The 25,547-nt window shown below is 38.1% G+C and overlaps 1 protein-coding gene across 1 annotated transcript; it reads left to right on the forward strand.

Moving 5' to 3' along the window:
- Positions 1 to 1,918: 1,918 nt before the first annotated feature.
- On the forward strand, positions 1,919 to 25,215 carry FAM133B (family with sequence similarity 133 member B). The gene is made up of 11 exons (XM_036429447.2): positions 1,919 to 2,072; positions 6,189 to 6,286; positions 7,991 to 8,069; positions 9,119 to 9,193; positions 9,632 to 9,664; positions 10,064 to 10,126; positions 10,799 to 10,891; positions 13,595 to 13,645; positions 19,447 to 19,539; positions 21,709 to 21,756; positions 23,629 to 25,215. The coding sequence occupies exons 1-11, from the start codon at positions 2,049 to 2,051 to the stop codon at positions 23,713 to 23,715; spliced, it is 744 nt and encodes a 247-aa protein (XP_036285340.1). The 5' UTR covers positions 1,919 to 2,048; the 3' UTR covers positions 23,716 to 25,215.
- The last annotated feature ends 332 nt before the right edge of the window (positions 25,216 to 25,547 follow it).

A 25,547-nucleotide genomic window follows, 5' to 3' on the forward strand; every position in this document is an offset into this window, starting at 1 on the left:
ATAATCTACTTATTTATTTATTTATTTTTATAATAATCTACTTTTTTAAATGGGAAAAAGATTTTAAATGACACTTTACCAAAGAAGATTATAAAAAAATAAAAATAAATAAAAAATAAATAAAAAACCTGAAAGATGAATAACTGCATTAGTCACTGGGGAAATATAAATTAAAATCACAATGAGGTATCACTACACACCTTCTAGAATTGCTAAAATTTTTAGACTTGGGAACACCAAGTAAATATGTGAAACAACTAAAAATCTCACCATTGATCTCGGGCGTTAAAGGTAAACATACTTATCATTCAATTCAAGGAGCTACAGTTTAATGTATTTACAGTTCAATGTAAATATATCCTAGGCATTTAACTTGAAAGAAATGCTAACATACACAGGAACACCTATATATGAATGTTCATAGCAGCTTTATTCTAATAGGCAAAAAACAATCCAAATGCCCATAAAAAAGTCAATGAATATGCAAAATGTCATTTATAAACACAATGGCTACTACTTAGCAATAAAAGGGAACAGCTGTTGATATAAACAACACGGGTGAATCTCAAAAGTATTATAAATGAAAAGAGGTCAGACACAAAAGTCTACCTCCTATTTGATTCCTTTTATATGAAACTCTAGAAAAAAACAAAAAGCAAAGCAGTAGTTTTCAGGGGCTAGAAGACAGGGAATGGGATTAATTAAAAAGAAATACAAGGTACCGTAATTTTTTAGAAAAAATAAAAATGTCCTATATCTTGATTGTAGTGGTGATTACATGACTGCATACATTTAACAAAACTCATCAAACTGTACATTTTAAACTGGTAAATTTTATTATATGTAAACTACACTTCAGTAGAGTGGTGTGCTTGTTTGTTTTTAATTAAGGGCATTCTCTTGCAATGCTAACAAAAGCCAACCCAGAATAAGAGGCCAAAAACTTTTATAGTTAGTGAATCACTTCAGTAGGGATGGGACAAGGGGAGAGAGAATATCAGGAATTTTCCCTTCTGAGTCATTTTACTTGGTAACTTCCACTGCCTTTGTCCATGATTAGTACTGAACTAGGGGTTTATTAAAGTGGATCATTACTTGCATTTCATTATTCAAAATCCTGGTTTTAAAAAAATCATCTTTATGTCTTTTACACCGAGAAACATACCTGTCAAGAGCACAAGGTAATCATGTTTACTGGTCATTGTTTTTTCTCTATGTAGGTAAAATTACATCCAGGAGTTACATGGTGAGTGTGGAGTCAGAGAAAGGGAAGTTGACTAGCTGAGCAATCTTTCATAAAATAAGTCAGAAAAGAAGGGAATAAGGTGAAAAATAAAAATAAAATCTCTATGCCTCATCCCCTTCAAGCCACTAGTACTATTATGAAGTAACCAACACTAAGGTTTTATTGGGTAAACTTTGTGTGTGTGTGTGTGTGTGTGTGTGTGTGTGTATATGTGTGTGTGTGTATATATATATATATATATATATATTATTGCTTTTTTTACAGAGAGGGAGAGAGAGCTAGAAACATCAATGAGAGAGAAACATCCATCAGCTGCCTCCTGCACACCCCGCACTGGGGATGTGCCCGCAACCAAGGTGCATCCTCTTGACCAGAATCGAACCTGGGACCCTTCAGTTGGCAGACTGATGCTCTATCCACTGAGCCAAACCGGCTTCGGGATGGACTAACTTTTGAATCCCCTAGATTGAGTACTTCAGGCCATTAGAAATGGAAGAGAGCAAAAACAATCCAATGCCAAAAGGAGGTAGGCGAGCTGTCCTGGTGAAGGCTGCTGTACAGAGAGCCTGTCCCTGGTGGGTGGATAGTCAGGAACTGGACCGGGGGCCGCCGGCGCCGGCCTCTCCTCCGCGCCGGTAGGTGGCGCTGTGGCCAGCCGCGGCCGCCCGGTGCGCGCGGCGGCGCCGCTCTCGGGGCGGGGTGGGGCCGTCGCCAGAAGGTCTGGTGAGCGCCCGCTTCGGCCGCTCCGCCGCCCGTCTCCCTCGGCGCCCGCTCAGCCCGCCCGCCCGCTCAGCCCTGCACCATGGGGAAGCGGGACAACCGGGTGGTGAGTATCTGGCGGGAGGAACCGGGGGGCGACGCGGGGCCCGCGGCGGAGGAGCGGGGGCCCGCAGCCTTCCCGGCCGGGCCTGAGGGTCGGTTGCGGCGCTGGGACCCGGAGCCCCAGGCCCCTCCGTCCCAGCCCCCACGCGCGCGGGTCGGGACGCGCGTGCGCCGAGCTCGCAGCTGGCGTCTTGGGGTCCCCCTCACTCTTCGCCCCCTCTTCCCTCCTCTTGGCTCTCCTACCCTTTGCCAGGGCTCCCTGGCTCCCTACCTGCCGAACCGGGACCAACATCCCCCCCTCCTCCCTCCCCCCTTTGTTTTTAGAGCTGCAAGAGCTCAGGGGCGCCTGTTGTCTCCAATAAATCTGAGGTTCACGGAGGCGCGGGGGCTCGCGCCCCGCTGCACCCCGCTTCTGCGCGCCCCTCCCGCGCGCACCCGGGTGGGATGGAGGCGCACCCCGCACCCCGGCCCCGGCGCAGGCGCAGGCGCGCTCCCTCCCGTTTGAAAACCAGCGCGGCGGCGGCGTTTGGCTGGGGGTCCAGCACTGCCCGGCGCCTAGGGGGCCCCGGGGAGGAAGGGATGGCGTGGAAATGGCTGGCTTTGGAGTCGGCTCCGAGTGCTGACTGTGTGGCATATCGGTGTTGATCCCCTCGGGGAGTTGGGGGACGTGATACAAGTTCTTTTTTTTTTTTTTCCTTCTCCGAGCCTCAGTTTCTTCTACTTCTGTACAAGATAAGTGTTTAACCCTCAGCCTGTGTAGTGGAGACCCACCCAGAAAGGAACATGGCCAGGCAAATGCTTGGCATGGGAGTTGTTATTCTAGTAGAGGAGATTAAAAAGAGCGAGATGCGGTTATCTGATGGAGGTGTGAGGCTCCGAGGGCATTCAGCGGAGACGGTGCTTTTGGCAGGAGGGGTTGGGAAGAAGGCATTCTGGAGGGCTCCGAGGAAAGCCCAGGTGAGGCAGCAGACTGGATTGGGCCGTCCACATAAAAGATGAGCAGTAACCGTCTTACGGGTTCCTAGGCTTGCCTATGTCGGAGGAAAGTGAATGTACTAAATTGAATGAACTCGCTTTTCTCGATTATTTCCTTTACACAGTTGTTTGTGTGGGTTTTTGTGTGTGCGTGTGTGTGTGGTTTATTTTTGTTGTTTTTTTTTGGGGGGGTTGCTAAATGATCTTCGCTTTTATGAAATGACTAGTGGCTCAGTGCACAAAATTCGTGCCAGTGAGGGGGGTCCCCTCAGCCCAGCCTGCACACTCTCCAATCTGGGACATCCCTCTTGCAATCCGGGACTACTGGCTTCTAACTGCTCGCCTTCCTGCTTGATTGACCCTAACCACTCTGCCTGCTGGCCTGCTCGTCCCCAACTGCCCACCCCAGCCTGCTTGCCCCCAACTTTCGCCCTCCCTACTACCCCCCTGCTCGCCTGCTCACCCTCAACTGCCTCCCCTGTTGGCCTGCTCGCTCCTCACTGCCTCTGCATCGGCTCCGCCACCACCATGGCTTTGTCTGGAACGACATCGGGAAGGCCTCCCAGTCTAATGAGCGTGTTACCCTTTTATCAGTACAGATGGCATTGTCCATCTTCAGAACGTTTGTTTTAATTTTATGTAGTCTTCATGAGTCAGAGATGTCTTAGAAACAACTGTAGGGAACGTTGATTACAGGATTGAACAGTGTTCTCCTGCGCCCCTGGCTGTGGGTCAGAGCTTGTGTCCTGCTTCTCCTAGAGTGGAAATGATGGTGGGCTGGAGCATCCTTCAGGCTTGAAGTGCTGAGTGTTTTGGCTCTGTGGTGTGTGTGGGCCTTGAATGTTTAGAATGTAATCAGGCCTCGGGTACAGGTTCATACAGAGGCCTGGAATGTTTTGTTTTACTTGGGAAATGTGTTGGTTTAAAGAATCCCTTTAAACTATTTGAAAAATGTTCACCAGTGAGCTTTGCTAACCTCAGGGCATTTTGATAACTCTGGGCTCTGCTTATTCTCTGTGTGGTGTCTTGGCGCAGAGTGTTCTGATGACATTTTGTTTGCACTTCAAAAGTTGTTGGTATGAAAACATGAAAAGGCACAGATTGTCAGTGTTCCACTGTAATGGAGGAGGCGATGGAACTGTCTAAATTGGGACCAAAGCTTGGATCATCTGACACTTAGCCCAGTAGTACATCATAATTCTTGATTTCAAATAAAATGAAGATATTGGCATTTTTCTTCTTACATTGATAAAATTATAGCTTTAAAGATGACACAATTGCTTTTTTAAAAACCATTAAATTCCAGAGGGGGAAAAATTTAAAATAGATTATATTTTAGAGCAGTTTTAGGTTCACAGCAAGATTGAGCAGAGCCGAGACCAGTTTGGCTTAGTGGATAGTGTGTCCCAGGTTCAATTCCTGTCAAAGGCATGTACCTTGGTTGCGGGCACATCCCCAGTAGGGGATGTGCAAGAGGCAGCTGATTGATGATTCTCTCTCATCAATGTTGAGATCTCTCATCGATGTTTCTAATTCTATCTCTCTCCCTTCCTCTCTGTAAAAAATCAGTAAAATATATTAAAAAAAAAAAAAAAGATTGAGCAGAATCTTGTAGAAGAGAAACAATTCCAGCTGCATGTATTCCCCTTGCCAGCATGTGCACAGCCTCCCCCATTGTCAACATCCTGCTCCAGGTACATTTGTTACTATGGGAGAACCAACATGACACACCTTTTACCCCAAGTCCATAGCTGCATTAGGATTCACTTTGATATTAAGCATATATGTATATATATAATTTTTAAAATATATTTTATTGAATTTTTACAGAGAGGAAGGGAGGGAGATAGAGAACTAAAAACATCGATAAGAGAGAAACATGGATCAAGCTGCCTCCTGCACACCTCCTACGCAACCAAGGTATCATACATTCCAGTTAGGGTGATATTGAGCATTCTTGAACAGAGTGTGTGTGTGTGTGTGTTTTAATTAAACATTATATTGTCGAGATTTATAAAGGGCCCTTAAATCATGATGGTCAGTCACTCTTTGTACCCATTGTTTTCCAGAAGTTTCCTTCGTGGTTTTTTTTTTTTTTTTCTCTCCTGTTACTTTGTACTCTCGAAGTAGATGTCAACTCTAGATAAAATTAGGTAACTAAAGTAACAAATGAAGTTCTGCACATTTTGTCCTTAGTTTTACTGTATGCTCTTTCCAACCTGCCCACTTAAATTCCTGTGAGCCCAGTTTGCCATCCTGAGTTTCAAAAACAGATTGTTTTCTTTTACCCAAATTCATGCAGCAGTTTGGAGCCACAGGCTCCAAATATAAAAGCGTAATATGCTAATTAGATCGGACAGTTGAATGACCTTCCCCATGAAGCCACCGAGCTGTGAGGGCGGAGCTCCTTTCACAAATTTTGTGCCTTGGGCCTCTAGTTGTTATAATACATATTAATACAAGCATTTAAAGCAATTGAGTGATAGTGAGATGTTTCAAGAAATCACTCAACTTTTTTATTTTAACTAATTCATAATCAACCACCCTCTTAATGTTAGTATTTTCCACACTGAAGCATAACAGTAAAAAAGCCTTACCTTTGTAAAACAGTTACCTTTTTTGTTTTAAAAGTTTCTCGTGCATAGTAAAAGTATTGTTGCTCAATGATTATGAGCACAAACTGAAGAAAACAAATATCAAATGATCTCACTTATTTGTTGAATCTAATGAACAAATGAATTGACCAACAAAATAAGACCTGAAGCATGGAGGCATGGAACAGACCGATACACCTCGATGTGGAGCTGGGGGAATGAGAAGAGATAAACCAAAGAACTTACGTACTGACAAATACCATTTGCTTTGATTCCATTAATCCTTGCCTTAAACAAGAAACAGAATACTAGCCCTGCTGGTGTGGCTCAGTTGGTTGAGTGTCGTCCCATGCACTGAAAGGTTGCTTGATGGATTCCCCAGAAGGGGGCACGTAGGAGGCAGCCAATTGATGTTTCTCTCTCATGTAGTTGTTTCTCTCTCTCTCTCTCCCTCTCCCTCATTCTCTAAAATAAATAACATTTTTTTAAATGGCTTAATAAGTATTTTTAATGGTCATTTTAATGAAGTAAATTTTTGTTCTTTCCTAAAGGCCTATATGAACCCAATAGCAATGGCCAGATCAAGGGGTCCAGTCCAGTCTTCAGGGCCAACAATCCAAGATTATCTGAATCGACCAAGGCCTACCTGGTATTTGTGAAATCATTTACCTGTTTATGAAGTTTTCATACATGTTTAAATGGTTCCTGCTATAACTTTTATTGATTGCCAAGCAACTGCCAGATACGTAATTTTGAAGTAATATTTGATATGGTATTTTTAAATGTATGAAACTCACGCATGAATGTAAAGCAAACATTTGAGAACCCACCACCCAAAATAGCTAACACATTACCAGATAATCTTTTCACACCAGTCTCTTCCCTATTCCCAGAAAAAGAACTTAACCTTGCATTTTTCTTTTTAAAACTTGTTTCTAGTTTTTCCCATTGTAAGATTTTTGCTTTAAATTGATGTGTTTTGCCCTGGTTGAGTGGCACTGATCTTTTGTAAATAACGTTGATAGCACTGGCCTTACTATTTTTGGTGTCTTCCTTATTATTAAATATCATACTCTTGAGGTGACACATGACAAGCTTGTGAGTTGTGATGTAGACTCCTAAGTGCCTCTGGAAGATGGGCAAGTGTAGTTGAAAGTTGTGCTTACATATAAGGGAATCCTTCTTTGACTTAAACAGGAAGTAAGCATGTCCATCTCTTACAGAATTCATGAGTGTTATTGTTGACTGTTGCAGGATAACAGAGAATAAATTATTCCAAAACAATGTATATTTTGTTTTTAAAATTGGGGGGAATGAATGAATTTAAAGAGGATTATGCTTAATCAAGTATAACATGTGTGTCAGAGGTCCCCAAGAAAAATCCAAGGTTGAGTAATTCCCTAGGACTCACAGATAGTTCTAATTGTGGGTAGATTTATTTCAGCTAAAGGATACCAGTCATAGTCAGCAAAGGGAGAAGGCACAGGGGTGAAGTCTGAGGAAGACTGGGTGCAGGCTTCCAAAGCTTCCTCTCGTGCCATTGCACAGGATGTGTTTTAATTCCCATGGCAAGAGCTGTGATAACACATGTGAGATGTTGCCAAACAAGGGGGTTCACTGCCTATCAGAGGCCAAAACTCCAGACTCCCAGAAGGAATGCAGGTGTTCATCCTAAACTATAGAGTTTGTACAAACAGGCATAGTAAACCACTCTTATAAGGGAATGGTAAGGACCCACCTAAAATCCGAGATCCGAGACACCAGCCAGAGCCCTCTGTGTAAGCCGGCCTTTCTAAAATAAGCAGTCGGTGTGCTGTGCTCTCTTTTCTGCACATGTGTACATTATAAGATGGGTGATTTACTAATAGAAGGTAGTGTTTCAGTCAAATAGACCTTAGCTCACTCTAATGCTGAAACTACTAAAGCTTTGTGACATTAGGCATATTTCTAAACTGCCCCAGACTGCAGCTACAGTAATTTAATTCATCTTGGGGTAAAAGAACACTTTTTCTCACAGGATTGTTGTGAGAACTGAAGGAAAATGTATTTAAAACAGTGCCTGTAACATGTAGTACTCAAATGTCTCCTGTAACATGTAGTACTCAAATGTCTCCTGTATTAAACTTTTATAATCCATGTTTAGAAAAGGAGTGATTAGTGTTATCTGATAGGCTTTATTGTGTTAATTGATTCACAGGGATGTGAACACAAATTCGAAATGCATCAACACTGGAATGGAGATTTATAAGTTAGGATACTAAGAAAAATTTGTTTATGAAATTTTGTTTTATTTATAAATGTCCATCTCTAATTTGAATTTTTAAAAACAAGTTTTTGCATTCTATTTTTTAAGGGAAGAAGTGAAAGAACAACTAGAAAAGAAAAAGAAAGGCTCCAAGGCATTGGCTGAATTTGAAGAAAAAATGAATGAGGTTTGTACCTTTTTTAAAAAATAGGCTAATGTTGTAAGAAGAATGAAATAATTTTTTAAAAATATATTTTATTGATTCTTACAGAGAGGAAAGGAGAGGGATAGAGAGCTAGAAACATTGATGAGAAACATCAACCAGCTGTCTCCTGCACCCCCCCCCAACCCCCCCTACTGGGGATGTGCCCACAACCAATGTACATGCCCTTGACAGGAATTGAATCTGGGACCTTTCACTCCACAGAACGACGCTCTATCCACTGAGCCAAACCGGTTTCAGTTGAAATAATTTTTTAATAAATGAAGCGTTTTGGCCTACCTCTAGTTTAAGGGGGCCCTGTATTTCATAGGTGTTTTTGTTTTATTGAGTACAGGTTTGTATGTACAGTAAATGTATGACTCTTTTAAGAAAGAGAGGAAAATCATGTTTTCCCTTCTCTTCCCCATCAGAATCGTATTCTGAGATTTCCATGGTGATATTTGCTTGCTTTGATTACAAACACGTGTCAGCATTTCAGCCACAGTATAGATTAATTTAATTTTCACTGTTTGGAAAAGGAATCTAACCATGTTTGTTAGAAAAATAAAAAATTCCTAGCCTCGCCGGGACCGGTTTGGCTCAAGTGGATAGAGCGTCGGCCTGGGGACTGAAGGGTCCGGGTTCGATTCCGGTCAAGGGCATGTACCTTGGTTGCAGGCGCATCCCCAGTAGTGGGTGTGCAAGAGGCAGCTGATCGATGATTCTCTCTCATCGATGTTTCTAACTCTCTATCCCTCTCTCTTCCTCTCTGTGAAAAATCAATAAAATATATTTAAAAAAAAAAAAATTCTTAGCCTCAAGAATACCTAGTCTCAATATACAGTGGAGAATTCCTATCTCTTAATGTCCTCTTTGAAAACAACTGCAAAGGCTTGTTTGATGATAGAGTAGAGGATTCTGACACCTGGAGTAACTTTTGTAATTAGAGGCCGGATGGGTGAGAGAATTGAGAAAGTTAACCTATTAGAAGTATTGATAGGTACCCTCTGATGGTGTTTATAACCTTTTTGCAGAACTGGAAGAAAGAACTAGAAAAACACAGGGAGAAATTACTAAGTGGAAATGAGAGCTCATCCAAAAAAAGACAGGTAAGACCATTTTTACTTTACTGCTATCTTTAATTTCACAGTTGGGTTTCCATAATATTGCTGTGTGCTATTATTAATAGACTAGAGGTCCAATGTACAAATTCACGCACATTGAAAGGAAATTAATTAGAAGAAATATTTGAGAGACCAGGGAGGGACTGAGGTCCCCAGCAGTAATCTAACCTACCAGTTTGAGCATCTGCCCCCTGGTGGTCAGTGCATGTCATAGCAAGTGGTCCACCAAACGGTTGACTGATCAGTCGGACACTTAGCATATTAAGCTTTTATATATATGTGTGTGTGTGTGTGTGTGTGTGTGTGTGTATGTATGTGTGTGTGTGTATATATATATATATATATATATATATATATATATATATATACACATTTGAAAATTTACATTAGCTTATTTAGGTTTGTATTTTTGTTTGCTTACAGAGAAAGAAAAAAGAAAAAAAGAAATCTGGTAGGGTGAGCAAAACTTTTCCATTTTTCTAAATATTATAGTTAAAAGCCTACGAAAAAAGTAAGAATAATTTATATAGTCTGTATACTAATAACTCTTTGGAGGTCCTTTCATTATTATGGGTGGTTTTGTTCTAGTTCTGATATAAAAGACGGTTACTCCTTATAACCTAGTAACTCTTGTATTGCTATTAAAGAGGGGAAATTGGCCACCATTGCTATATCTGTTAGTTGTTGAGCCTTTTCTGTGAGAAAATGTGGCATTTGACATTTTAATACTTACGTCTTATGAAGATGGTATCTGTTTCTCAGACACTAGGTTGATTTTGTTAAGTATTTGAGAAACTTAGTAAAAGAAAAAATTCCTGCATCTCACAAGCTTTAATTGTTTTGTGCTTGGTCAAGTATTCATCTTCTTCTTCATCAAGCTCTGATTCTTCCAGCAGTTCTTCAGATTCTGAAGATGAGGTAAGGTTTGTCTATGATGACCCATGAAATATTTCTAATTTCTTTAATGACAAAAGAAACACATTATGAAATATTAGTTTAAAATGTTTATTTGCAGGTTAGTTTTAAAAAATATATATTTTATTAATTTTTTTACAGAGAGGAAGGGACAGGGATAGAGAGTTAGAAACATCGATGGGAGAGAAACATCTATCAGCTGCCTCCTGCACACCCCCTACTGGGGATGTGCTGGTAACCAAGGGTACATGCCCTTGACCGGAATAGAACCTGGGACCCTTGAGTCTGCAGGCTGACGCTCTATCCACTAAGCCAAACTGGTTAGGGCAAGGTTTTTATTACCTCTGAGAGCACTGATATAAATAGGTATTTAGATATTTAAATATTGATGTATATATTTTTTAGATTTTTGAATTCGTCTTCATTTAAAAATATGAGTAGAAGAAATGGATTTGAAAAACGTAAAATGCTATTTGACAAGATGGTAGGAATTATGTGTGACTCAAATCACTCGACTTTTTATAAAACAGGGAAATGATACGTTACATTTTAAATATTAAGTAAAGCTGATCCTTTCATTAACTTTTGTATATTGATAAAGATTTGATAATACCAAAATGTTTCTATTATATTTTTGAAACGGAAAGCAAATATTTCTAAAAATGTTTTATATAGGATAAGAAACAAGGAAAAAGGAAAAAGAAAAAGAAGAACCGTTCACATAAATCTTCTGAAAGCTCCATGTCAGAGACTGAATCAGACAGTAAGGTAAAATTACTTAAATAAGTACCATGTTGGATAGTGAAGACATGTAATTAGGTTTCTCTTTTAGTTCTTCCTATCTTAAATTGCTCTCAGATTCAAATTGAGATGTTCTGTACCACTTACTACCTTACATATGGCATTTAATTGTTCTCTAAATTTTTTCACACACATGTTTCTTTCTCAACACATCCATGATAGTTTTATGATAAGCCTGGTTGGCATTATTTTTCCCTTCTATAATAATAAAAGGGTAATATGCTAATTGAACTGGATAAAGCTGGGGGTGTAAGGGCAGCCCGGGTCCAGGGAGCCAGAGGGAAGCTGGTGCCAGCAGCCGGGGGAAGGAAGGCCTACTCTTGCATGAATTTTGTGCATCGGGCCTCTAGTTTTTTGTTTTGTTTTGTTTTTAAATCAATCTTTATTGTTCATATTATTACAAAGGTTCCTCATTTCTTCCCCCCTCCACCAGGTTCCCACCCCACCCTCCATCCCCTCCCCATCCCCCATTGTCCTCATCCATAGGTGCACAGTTTATGTTCAGTTTCTTCCTCCCTCCCTTTCCCCGATAGTAAATCCCTTTTCAGATAGTAAATCAGTTACTTAGCATTTTCTCATATCAATAATACCTCCACATGCCCAATGATACACTTCACACAAAAGACATTTCCTAATAGGTCAACTAGCCTCATCCAGGCCCCACCCAAGGCACTCACAGATCAACACCCCAGCGCTATACTAACTCAACACATCCAGATCTAAGCCTTCATCACTTGATTCAGCAGACCCTCAAGTTCCCACAAAAGTTTCCAGCCATGTCTGAGAGGCAGCCGTGGGGCAGGGGCAGGCGAGGAGCGAGCTGTTCCGGGCCTGGCTGCTCTGGGCCTGGCCTCTGTTGCTCTGGTTCGTTCCACAACCAGCTGCTCTGGGTCTGGTCACTGCCGCTCCCGACCTAGTTGCTCTGGACTTGGCTGCTGCTGCCCTGGGCCTGGCCGCACCCGACCCGGCTGCTCTGGGCTCGGCTGCTCCAGGCCTGGCCGCTCCCAGCCTGGCAGCTGCTGCTCCGGGCCTGGCCACTCCCAGCCTGGCAGCTGCTGCTCCGGGCCTGGCCGCACCAGACCCGGCTGCTCCGGGCCTGGCCACTCCCAGCCTGGCAGCTGCTGCTCCGGGCCTGGCCACACCAGACCCGGCTGCTCCGGGGCCTCTAGTTTTCATGAAATGTCAAAGTTGAGCCCAGCTGGTGTGGCTCCATTGGTTGAGCATCGCCCCATGTACCAAGAGGTTGCTGGGTCGACTCCTGATCAGAGCACATGCCTGGGTTTCAGGCTTGATCCCCAGTGGTGGGGGCATGTGGGAAGCAGCTGGTCTGTCATCAATGTTTTATCTCTTCCTCTCCCTCTCCCTCTCTCAAAAAAAAAAAAAATTGATGAAAAAGCTTTTTTAAAAAAAAGTTCAGAAAAAAATGTCTTGCTTAAATTTATACAGCTAGTATTAGAATTAGAACTTGAATATGTGTTTTATCTGGTCTAGTGTCTTTTCTCCTGTACCTAAGTCTGTTCTGTACTAACCAGAATTGTTTGACAAATATGCTCTTAAACATTAGTGGTCATAAGAAAACGTACATGTTGCAACAAAAATGTAGTTTCCTGGGCCTCATTTTCAGAGTCTGATTAGTCTCAAAAGTCTACATTTTTAACAGATGTTCTCTGATTCTGATACAGGGTGTCCATGGACCACATTGGACAAACTGTCCTAGGCTCCCAGGAGAACAAAGCAGCTGTTTTGTTTTGTGGCAGATAGCTACTTCCCTAGTGAGATTTCTTCTGACAAAATGCTTGGAGTCTAAGGAGTATTGAGCAAAATTGTTTTTTGTTGTTGTTTTTTTGTTTTTTCTCTTTTAAAGCAAAAGAGCCAATCTAATAATATTGATAGCTAATATGTATTGAATGCCTGCTACATGTTATTCACAGTTCTAAGCACTTGACATGTTAACTCAATTCCCTCAAAAACCTATGAAGTAGGTATTTGTTATCCCACTTTATGGGTAAGAAAAGCTCAGGGAGGTTATTAATAACTGGAACTGAGGGATTCAAAAGCAAAAATTCTTACCTCCCCTCCTTATAAAGAGAGTAGGGAAATCAGATTGGTAGATGTCTAAGCACACAGTGAATTAGAACTCCCATGCATAAGACCGCCACAGGCAAAATTAGGCAATGACAAAGTCTTATAGTAAAATACACCAGACAGTATGTCATTTTTAGTGTACATAGATTTGAGTCATGGACAGATACATGAAAAAGCCTATTTCTTTATAATCACATGTATACACAACACATTTCTTCTACATACTTTTTTAAAATATATTTTATTGATTTTTACAGAGGAAGGGAGAGGGATAGAGAGTTAGGAATATTGATGAGAGAGAAACATTGATCAGCTGCCTCTTGCACACCCCCTACTGGGGATGTGCCAACAACCAAGGTACATGCTCCTGACCGGAATCAAACCTGAGACCCTTCAGTCTATAGGCTGACGCTCTATCCACTGAGCCAAACCAGTTAAGGGTCTTTTATATTTTTAAAATAAAATTCTGGTACTGAAGTAAACTTTTTTCAGTTATAGAACCAGTCACCTTTTTGTTATTTTTATCTTTATGCTTTTATGCTGTATCTTTTACATTTAAAATTGATTAAATATTTGTTTGTTTAGGATAGTTTAAAAAAGAAAAAGAAGTCAAAGGATGCAAGTGAGAAAGAAAAGGTAATTATAATTTTACATTGCCTTAAAGTAGTCTGTCATACAATATTTCATTTAAAGGAATAAACAATGTGTTTCCCTTTTTAACTTGAGTTTTTTTGCTTTTATGGCATTTCATATTGACTTAAGGAAATTATTTGTTGGTTTCATTATTGATTAGAAGATAGAAGAATATTCCTGCAGAAAGTTTGAATTTATGTAATTTAATGGATTATCTCAGATTACAATTTTAAGTAATGGAGATTAAATATTTCCTTTGTTCAAGTCATTTTAAAAGAGGCCCTTTTAATTAAAGAACATGGACTTCTGTTTCAAATTGAGTAGATCATAGATAAGTTTTGAAAAACTTATTTTATCTTCATTTGTGATTTAACTATAATTCTGAATTTATCCCTACCCATTTTTTGATTTACATTTTAAAATCTTGATCTGATTATTAAAAACTAGAGGCCTGGTGCACAAAATTTGTGCACTCGGGGGTGTGGGGGGATCCCCTCAGCCCAGCCTGTGCCTTCTTGCAGTCTGGGAGTCTTTGAGGGTTATCCGACTGACAGTTTAGGCCCACTCTCCTTTGAACATCCTTAGCACTGCTGCAGAGGCGGGAGAGGCTCCCGCCACCGCTGCGCTCGCCAGCTGTGCGCCCAACCCCTGGTTGAGCGGTGCTCCTGTGAGATCAGGCCAAAACTGGCTCTCCAACATCTTCCAAGGAGCCCAAGATTGCGAGAGGGCTCAGGCCAAGCTGAGGGACCCCACTGGTACATGATCAGGATGTTGGCCAGTTGAGGAGGGACCTCAGGAAGGCTCCAGGGCATGTCTGGCCCATCTTGCTCAGTCTTGATTGCTGGACCCCAGCAGCAAGCTAACCTACCAGTTGGAGCATCTGCCCCTGATGGTCAGTGCAGATCATAGCTACTGGTTGACTGTCTGCCCAAGTCAGTGCATGTCATAGTGGTTGAGCTGCCTTAGCATATCATTAGTATATTACACTTTGATCGGTTGAATGGCCGACCGGTTGACCAGACACTTATAATAGTATATTAGGCTTTTATTATATAGGATAAAGCCTAAGGAAAGCAATTACTAAATGAAAGAAAACTGAACAAGTGTCACTGTATTTTTAAGAATGGAGGTGAAATTCACATAATATTCTATTACTTATCTTAAAATTACAATTTGATGGTGTTTAGTGTATGTGCAATGCTGTGCAACAACCACCTCACTCTAATTTTAAAACTTTTTCATCGCCCCTTTGAAAACAACCTATAAAGTAGAATATTCTAAACAAAAGCAACATAACCACATAACCTCTAATCTGCTTTCTATGTCTATGGATTTGTATATTCTGGATATACCATAAAAGCAGTCATACAATATGTAACCTTTCCTGACTGACTTCTTTCCTTTAGTGTAATGTTTTTGAGGCTCATCCAAGTGATGGCATGTATATCATTACTTAGCTCCTTTTTATAGATAGAATAACATTCCATTGTATGTATATACCACAATATATTTATCCACTCCTCTATTAGTAGATGTTTGAATTGTATCTACCTTTTGGCTAAGATGAATAATACTGCTGTGAACATAAGTATACAAGTTTCTGTATAAACATAATGTTTTCATTGATCTTGGGATATACCTAGGAGTGCTTTTCATATCAATTTGCAAATAAAAATTCACTAAGGCACTAAAAAAAGAAACTTATGGCTAAGTTGGGTTAACTATATGAATTCAAAGATAAGTGTATTTATATAATTTGTGATGTAAACTGGCCAAAAGAAACCATATGGTTATTTTAATAGTGAGTCAACATTAATTTCTCATTTTAAAAACCATTATAGAATAAGTGATTACTTACATGTTTAAAAAAAAAAAAATGTATATGTCACTGAAACTGGTTTGGTTCAGTGAACAGAGAGTTGGCCTGTGGACTGAAAGGTCCCAGGTTCGATTCTGGTCAAGGGCATGTACCTTGGTTGCAGGCACATCCCCAGTAGGGGGTGTGCAGGAGGCAGCTGATGGATGTTTCTATCGTGTTTCCCCGAAAATAAGATATCCTCCGAAAATAAGACCTAGTGCATGGAAAGATAAGACATCCCCTGAAAATAAGACCTAGCACAACTTTGGTAGAAAAAAATTAATATAAGACACTGTCTTATTTTCGGGGAAACAGGGTAGCTGTCTATGTCTTTCCCTTCCTCTCTGTAAAAAATCAATGAAATATATTTTTTTAAAATGTATATGTCATGTGGGGGTTATAAAACCAAAAGCAGCAAACAAACAAACCAAACAAACTCATAGATACAGACAACAGAATGATAGTTACCAAAGGGAGCAAAAGTACCAGACACTTTCTCCTTCTTTAGAGGCAGCTATTTCTGAATTAGTGTGCATCCTTCCTTCCACATTTATACATATATTCATAAATAGTGTAGGGTTTTTTATTTTCAAAATGGTATCACGTTTGCTTCTGAAACTTGCTTTTTTCAGTCAACATTGCTGTTGACATTTATCCTTGTTGATACTCTCAAGTTTGTTGCTTGTAGTATTCCATTATATTAATTTGCCAGTTATAGCTCCATTCTGATTGTGGACATCTGGATTGTTTTCATTTTTCAGTAATGCAAATAGTGCTTCAGTGGCTGTTTTTGTATCCATTTTTCTTTTCTACAAGTTATTGTTAATATTCTGACATATACTTGGAACTAGGTGCTAGGATGTACACACATTTAACTTGTCTACCTTTTGCTCACCAAAGTGCTTATTATTAATTTGCATTTCTGCTAGTAGCATATGATAGTATTTTTGTTATAAACATACTTGTCAACACTGGGAGGCTTTAGCACTTTTAACTAGTGTGCTGCAGAAATTTTTAAAACATGGCGATACCTGACTATTTAGTCAAGGGCACTGACTTCTTTTTCCTCAGATTGTCAAATGAAAAAATGACAATCAACACAACAATAGTTGTTCAATGTGAATGAATAAAAATTGTACCTATCTTTTTGTCAGATTGGCAAAAAATATATTTTTTGGTTGCCACAGAATTCTATTAATGAGTTTGTGTATACCATGAGATGAAAAAGGTTGAACATCACTGGTATGGATGGTTGAGCCTTTCCATTTTCTTCTTAGCCATTCAGATTTCATTTTTTGTGAGCTGTGAATTGCTTGTTTCGTCTTTGCCCATTTTTTTGTTGGGTTGTTTGTGATCTTTCTGATTGATAAGAGTTAAATATTTTTGGATACTATTACTCTTTTATACACATAACTATCATCTTTTATGTCTCTTAATCTTGTTTTGGTTTTCTGTTTTAAGGGATAGGTTGTAATTTTAAGTCATATATATCAATCATTGTTTTTAGCACCATTTTTAGTTTAAATTGTTGTGAAAGTACAGTGTGATGTCCAGTTAAAAAACATAATGGAAGAATTGAACAGGACTTATTTGGAGAAAACTATAAATCTATTCAGAGATGCATATGAAGATTTAATAAATGTTCCTGGGTATGACATTCCCTACTAGATGTTAAAACATTTTAAATGCTTTGATTAAAACAATGTAGTATGGTACGAAACAAAAAACAAAACAATGGAACAATATAGAGTTCAGGTTAAAATTTTTAAGTGGTTGTGGAATTTAGTATATGATAAAAATGGCTTTTCTTGGGACAAAATGACTAACCATTTGTGAAATATAAAGCTGGGCACTCATTTAAAGCCAAATAAATTCTAGATAAGTCAGTTTTAAATTATGGAAATATAACTGGAGATAGACATGATGAATATAATATTGAGGTAGTGAAAGACTGTGCCTCAAAAAACTTGTGACCATATAATTCTAACTCTGAGTGGCAAAAAAGATCACAAAAAATAAACCATGAATGAAGTTTAAATATAATGAACAGACTTAAGAAAAAGTAGTAATACATCATTCAGAATCGTAGTGATCTTCAATATTAAAGAACATTTCACAAACAGAAAAATTGTTAAAATATGTGTTTAGTAAATCTAAAAGTAAATATGAACTGTGATCCAATCTGACATTAATATGATAAAAGTGTGACTCAAAAAATGAAATAAAAAACAATTGTGGGGTTGTGGGAGATTGAGAAAATCATTTGAGTGAAGGCTATTTTGGTCTTTGCCTTAGTCATTATTATTAGATCAAGGTTTTACACTTAAGTACCCTTCACTGTATTTCAACTTTGTTTTTAATAGCAAAGAATACACATGGCTGCCTTCCAGAAAGATTGGTTAAGTAAATTGTGGCATATACTTTCAATGAATGTCAAAGGCTGCCATAAGTGACGATGTAGTTGGCATGGAAAGATACTATTGGGTGAGAAGAGCAGGTTCCAAACAGCAAGTATTGGTGTAAACTTGTAAATATACACATAGGAGGATGTTTACAAAAATCTTAATGGTTTAGGTAGTGGGATTTAGGTGAATTTTCTTACAGTGAGCATTTATAATTTCTACCAAAATAATAAACCTGTTAATCACCTGTCTTCCAGTACATAAGATCATCACTGTTTATTTTCTACATGAATTTTTTGTTTATATCTTCAAAATTGGGTTCATGCTGCATAAAGTTTTATATTATTTTTATATTTTGATTGGGGTGAGCGTTTGTCATTGTGTGGTTCTGTTGTTTTTGTTGTTAGAAACTACTTGAGACATACAGAAAAAGTATATGGGAAAATAGTAAAATGATAACAAGCATGTCCACTTTGAAGCTTTAGTAAATCCTAACACTTTAGTTCTTAAAATATATATTTAAGTCCTAAGTTCTCCTCCATTCTCACTCTGAGACTCACTCCTTCTCCAGGTATGCACTTTTTCATCATTAAAAATACTTAGAGACAGCCGAAACCGGTTTGGCTCAGTGGTAAAGCATCGGTCTGTGGACCGAAGGGTCCCAGGTTCGATTCCGGTCAGGGGCGTGTACGTTGGTTGCAGGCACATCCCCGGTAGGGGGTGTGCAAGAGGCAGCTGGTCGGTATTTCTCTCTCATCGACGTTTCTAGCTATCTATCTCTCTCCCTTCCTCTCTGTAAAAAATCAATAAAAACATATTATAAAAATACTTAGAGACAAAGATTTTTTTTAAATGTGAATTTAATACTTAATGCACTAAAGGAATTATGGTGCACAGTTCCTTTTAGATCATTGCAAATAATTATCCATTGATTTTCTTTTCTACAACACTGTCTAGATCAGGCCTGTCTGATCCAACTTTGGCTAGAAACAAAGGAATTAGAATACAAGGAACCCAAATCTTGTACCGTCTATATAGTTCCTTATGACTTTGTAAAATTCTATCGTGTATAGTTAAATAAGAAGGATATTACATCAAAGTGGATATGTAGTATTTCTTCTGAATAAAAGCATTACTTCATTGGAATTAAAGACCAAATACTGGTAAATGTCACTTTTATTTATTTATTTATTTAAATATATTGATTTTGTACAGAGAGGAAGGGAGAGAGATAGAAAGTTAGAAACATCGATGAGAGAGTCATCGATCAGCTGCCTCTTGCACACCCTTTACTGGGGATATACCTGCAACCAAGGTACATGCCCTTGACCGGAATCGAACCCAGGACCTTTCAGTCCGCAGGCCAACACTCTATCCACTGAGCTAAACCGGTCCCGGCAGTAAATGTCACTTTTAGACATCTCTAAAATGAAAATGGATTATCATTTCATGATAATTGGAAGAAATGTTACTAAAACTTAGAAATAAAATTTGCATGGCATAGTAATATGTCAAGGTACATGTATATTTTTGTTGTTTAATAGGACATTAAGGGGCTCAGCAAAAAGAGAAAGATGTATCCTGAAGATAAACCTTCATCATCTGAGTCTTTGTCAGAGTCAGATTATATTGAGGAGGTAAGTATATGATTAAGTCTATTTTCTTCACTATAAAATGTCTAGTTATTTGGTTTAATAAATATTAATTGAAAAACAAAATACTTCGTATTTGATTTATTTTTCTAGTTTGATGTACCAAGAAAAAGAAGTTCCATTTCAGAATAATTTTTGCATTTTTATATTACTATTATTTTTACAATTAATGATATTCTCAGATATCTTTCCAATCTGAGATATGTATGTTATTTTTATTTTTCTAATATTTTATTGTATTTTTAATTACATGAAAAATGCTGTATAGTATAAAGTAGATTAAAACCCGGCATTCACAACCAGTGGACACAAAACCCTGGGGAGGGAGGGTATGTATGGAAGGGGGAATGGTAAGATATGTACACAGATAATAATTTAATAAAAAAAATATATAAAAAAATAAATAAAACCCAGCATTCCTTTGTTTTTGTTTGGATCTGCTATTTAGGGAGTACAAAGGTGATGCGGTGGAGCAGAAATGTTTACGTGATCTCAGTTTTTCTATCTGTAAAATAAGGAACAGGATGAGGTCATCTATACAGTCCTTTTCAGCTGATATCCCTGTCTTAAATTTTGTACTCTTAGAATTATAGTCCATTTTTAGCTTTAGATCTGTAAAATAGGGCCTATTACTCTCATTTTTTAGCAATGTTTTGGAATGCCCCCTGAAATGAAATTTGTAGCTTTGATATAAATATATATATAAAACCTATACATTTTTATATGTTACTGTCCCCTAACAGAAATGGAAGAAATACAAGAAAATAATAATTCATAGTTTTTATTAAATTACATTTCAATATGTAGATGGTTGAGTATATCTTAAAACCCTGTACTAAGTACTTTCTGTTCACAGTAGAGTAAATTTAACTTCTCTATTATAAATAGGCTCATTATATGAATGTCTAGCAGGCTATTTGCCAGTCCTGTCATGGCTGTCCTGGACATTGTGTGACGATATCATCTGTGTTGGCCTGGTTAAATGTAGAACTGCCACCATTCCCATCATTGTTATGATAAGATAACAAAAAATAATTTCCTGAGTGCTATCTAGAGCATTTATCTTAATACATAAATTACATTACATTGGACGTAACATTAATACATGCAAGCTTTAGCAACTTTGAATTTTATCTGTATCCAGTGTACCATACTTTAAAAGATTAAAATAAAATATTAATGGAGTAATAATTATTACTTAAAAGAATTTTAATTAATATATACTGCATACATTATGTGTATAACTTATTCATTGAATATCATAGAGTTAGAGAAATCCCCACTAGATTACAGGCACTTCCCCTGAGGGTGGATATAATTTCCATTTTACAGATGATTAAACTGAGGGTAATACATGGCAGAGGTAGGATTTAGAGCTGGTCTATTTTATTTATTTCAGTGCTCATGTTTTTGTTGTTGGTTTTTTTTTAACATTTTATTGATTTTTCACAGAGAAGAAGGGAGAGGAATAGAGAGCTAGAAACATCGATGAGAGAGAAACATTGAACAGCTGCTTCCCGCACACCCCCCCACTGGGGATGTGCCCGCAACCAACGAACATGCCCCTGACCGGAATCGAACCTGGGACCCTTCAGTCCACAGACCGACGCTCTATCCACTGAGCAAAACTGGTTTTGGCAGTGCTCATGTTTTTTATCCGTTGCACCTCACTGCTTTTTTAGGTGCTGAAAGGGAATATAAGAGAAGCCCTTTAGAGATTTGAGATCTTAATTTCCCTCTCTTTAAAAAACATTTTTTTAGCCGAAATCTGTTTGACTCAGTGGGTAGAGCCTCGGCCTGTGGACTGAAGAGTCCCAGTTCAATTCCGGTCAAGGGCATGTACCTTGGTTGCGGGCACATCCCCAGTAGGAGGTGTGCAGGAGGCAGCCAATTGATGTTTCTAATTATCTGCCCCTCTCCCTTCCTCTCTGGAAAAATCAGTAAAAATATATATTTTTAATTTTTTAATTTAATCCTCATCGTGATCTAACGGGTTTGAGGTTATACAAGGCACTTAAGATGTCATTTGATTGTCAAAATGTTTTTGACATATACATTTTAAAGGTGCAAGGTATATTAGGGAATGAAAAAGAAATGCCATGAGTGCAAGTACTTATTTGTCGTCTTTTCTCCACAAAAACTTAAACTTTTTAGGTACGGGCAAAAAAGAAGAAAAGCAGTGAAGACAGAGAAAAAGCATCAGCAAGTATCACTTATGTTTTTACATGGCAACAGTATAGCTAGTTTTATTTAATATAAATTGAGTCATGGTAAAGCATAATTGCATTTACTAGGACCAAATAAATATTTATTGTGGTGTTCAGCTTCATTTAATGAGTTGGAGAAAATTAAGTTGGTTCAGGGAAAAGTAAGAATGTCCTTGTGCCAAGCATGTTCTGTTTCCATTTCAGTATTTTACGATTAGAAATGTAAGCTCAAACTTTCATTTGACTTTCTGAAGGTGTAGTATGAAATATGATATTAAGGTATGGTGATTCCCTCTATCTTCAATAGTAGTTACTTCCAGATCAACCAAACCTGGTAATAACAGTAAAAGCCTCTCTAAGCTCAAACTGCAGTGAGTAATAAACTGGAATATGACAACATAAATGGTTCACTAATGAAGATTATTCTTTTGATCATTTCTAAAGCCATCCCTGCTGTTATGTAGATTGAGAAGTAGGAAAGGAGGAGGGGGAGGAGGAGGAGGAAGAGAAGGAGGAGGAGAATAAGGGAAACAGAAGCAGTATTCGAAGTAGACCCACCTAGAAAAAGTGAATACAGATAGCTTATGCAGACTCTGTCAGCAAAGTAACCTGGGGCACTTAGTATACTAAATGTGGACCATGGCCTTTAAAGGCATTTTTTTTAGGGGGAGGTGAAATAAAAATGAGAACATCATTTGTAGATTTGAGGGTAACTCCCATCATTTCCCTAGCTCTTAAGATGGGGGTCCTTCTCTGATAAGAAGGTTTATTTGGTAATGTGTGATTCAGAATTAACATTCTGGTGTATAGGCTGATGTTCCAACCAACTGAACCACTGGGCATGGCCAAAACTTATTTTTAAAAGCCCAAACACAAGATTTTGGACTCTTTGTCCCTGTGTACTTGACTTGTAATGAAAAGAATGATGACAGCTGAGGTCCACAAAGTGTTAGAGACCTGTGAGAGAGAAGGGAGGATTATGGAAAGTTAAATAGATAAGGAAATGAGTGGGAAGCTTTACTTTAATACCCTTTTATGTCTCCTTGCTTTTTATTTTCTTCTCCTAAAACAGTCTATCGTTTGATATCATCTTTCCAGTATCTGTTTCTAAAAGTTCCACTTTCTCTTCTGCATCTGATGTAGTCACAAAAATCCGAGTTCAGCAAAATTCTAATTCCATCTATCCAATGACAATTAGACTGCTTTTACAAGGCTTCAATGGCATTTTCCACAGTCAAGCATCTGTTTTACAAGCTAAATAAGACTTTTGAACTCATATGCTAGGGAGTGGGAGTGGCGGGAGAGAGGTCAATGGGGAAAAGAGGAGATATATGTAATACTTTAATCAATAAAGATTAAAAAGACTTTTCAACTATCCGTCAGTATTTTGTGCCAGGTAGTTGTTAACCTAATTCAAGTGCTCTCAGACTAAGCAGTACATAATAACTGCTTCTATTTACTTAAAAATGGCAGATTTCATAGAGATGTTCTTTGAAAACTGATTTTTGCATAAACTATTATTTTGCTGTGGTGTGGGGATTACTTTGCAGTAACTACAGTTATTTTACCTTTAGAAAGTAAATAAATGAAATTAGCAGCTGATATGTTATTTTCTATGGGAAATTTTGATTAAAGCTACATTAATGTGCTAATAATTTAAAAGTCTTTCCTTACCCTTTTGGAAATCGAAAGCACTCTTCATGATTGTTATTGGTTACTGAGACTTGTCAAGAAATGTTTTGAGTAGCTTACTTGATTGTGTGGATTGTGGAAAAAACTGTATATTAGCTCAGAAGTACTATGGTAAAGTTGTTTTTAATTTGCATATTTTCATGTAGAAATGTCTAATATGGAACTATCTCTACAGGAAAAGACAAAGAAGAAAAAGAAGCACAAGAAACACAGTAAGAAAAAGAAAAAGAAGGCTGCTGGTTCAAGTCCTGACTCACCGTGAAAGGCAAAATCAGGATTCCCTTATAAAGAAAGTGCAATGTCTGAGGAGATCTCAGCTGTGAAAACAATGACGTATTTACTAAAATGCATGACCTTTGTTGTTTCTAGAGTTATTCCTGGATTGTTCAGTAGCCACTCAGATGCCGCTGTGTGAAAGGGCTATAAGAGTTGCCTGCTCCTTGAACATCTGTCTTCGTTCTCTTCCATTGCTTAATAACCCTGGGAGATAATATGCTGCAGTCGTACTGGTGGTTGACATTTGGGAATAAAGTTAATATTTTTGACTAGAAGTATCGAATGATAAATCAACAGAAATTGAGTCTGGATACATCATTAAGGTATAAACAGAAATGATCAGATGACTCTAGGTAATGTTTTTGAAGTAGGGATTACAATGATATTTTAAAATCCTTACTCTGTAGATAAGTGTATTTTAATTTTTTCCCCTGTATACTTTTATTTACTTGGGGAAGGAGCTTTTAAGGGTGGAGGTGGTTTGCTATTTCTTTAGCTAGCAGAATAGCGTGCCTTTTATCCTCACACATCCTATTTTTGCGGACACAGTAGCCATGCTTCATGAGGAGATCAGAGCTGGGTATGACAGTCTTGTGCTTTATTGAGCTTAGTTACATCCTTGGTCTGTCATATGCTGCTTTGAGTGAATCAGAGAAGCAGCCTTTTTCAGCACGAGAAAGCCTGAGAAGCTCTGGAATTTACCTCCATTTCAATAGTACTGAATGATTTTTTTTTTTAGCATTAGAATGTGTTGTAACATTTGGATTAATTTTGACTACACTTTGGCTTTGGGAAGGAGTCATTTCCAATAGACACTGGTACTTTTTGAACTTGATAGCTACAGATTCTAAAATGCATGTTTTATACTGTTAAGTTTTAACCAGTCAGGAATATTTTATGTAACCAGTGATAGCTATTTTTTGTATGAATTTTGTTTAGGCTGTAATGTTTAGCTTTTATTAACTTTTTATTCTTGCTATCTTAAATACTTTACTGCATTTAATGGCGTTCTTGCCAAAATATTTAGCATGTGAAAAGCAGAGTTTAGATTTGGTTTGGTTGGTTTTGTTTGTAACAGCTTCATATTGAAGCTGAGACTTACCATATACAAGTTGAGTGGCAAGCCTGGTATGCTGTGTCTTGTTACATAAAGCTCTTGCCAGAATCTTAGTAAATATAATGTTTTAAAAGTTTGTCTTTGTATATTCATAAAAAATATGACAAGTTAAACTTAAGTGAAAATTACATTATTGCTCTTTCTGTGTCATTTTACTAAGATTTTGTGCCTCGTATCTCCTGCTGTGAATTGTTTACTAGTTATGTTAAAAGGAACTGATAAGTCATTTTCACTTTACATTTTTATATAATCGGGTAATATGAAATATAATTTGATGTATAAATTTGCCTGTGTGCTAATTACAGTGGTATATGCACAAACCATTTTGGCATGGCAAGAGGCTGAATAAATAGCTATTTTACTTAAAAATAGCCCTGTTCTATCAGCTTCCTTTGAGTCACAAGTAAAGTTATAATGGTTAAGAAACACTACGAGGTGTTAAGTGGTAGGAGGATAAGACATTATCTCCCAAGTTTTTAGCTGAAAAAACAACTTGTTCCTTGGTTAGTTTCCTTAAATTTTAGGCATAAAGCTTTGTACTGTTACCTAATAAAAGATATCTATATGCCATTGAGAATACAGCAAGTTTGAGGGCTATTTTGTACCCAAAAGGAAGTTTCTCAGAATTGTTTATGAAAATGCTAAAAGATAAGTTATTTGATGATCAGGGTTTTACTATGATCTTAAAAGGTGTACCTTTG

The sequence above is a fragment of the Pipistrellus kuhlii genome, unplaced genomic scaffold (genome assembly GCF_014108245.1).
Source record: "Pipistrellus kuhlii isolate mPipKuh1 unplaced genomic scaffold, mPipKuh1.p scaffold_m20_p_10, whole genome shotgun sequence".
NCBI classification, from domain to species: domain Eukaryota; kingdom Metazoa; phylum Chordata; class Mammalia; order Chiroptera; family Vespertilionidae; genus Pipistrellus; species Pipistrellus kuhlii.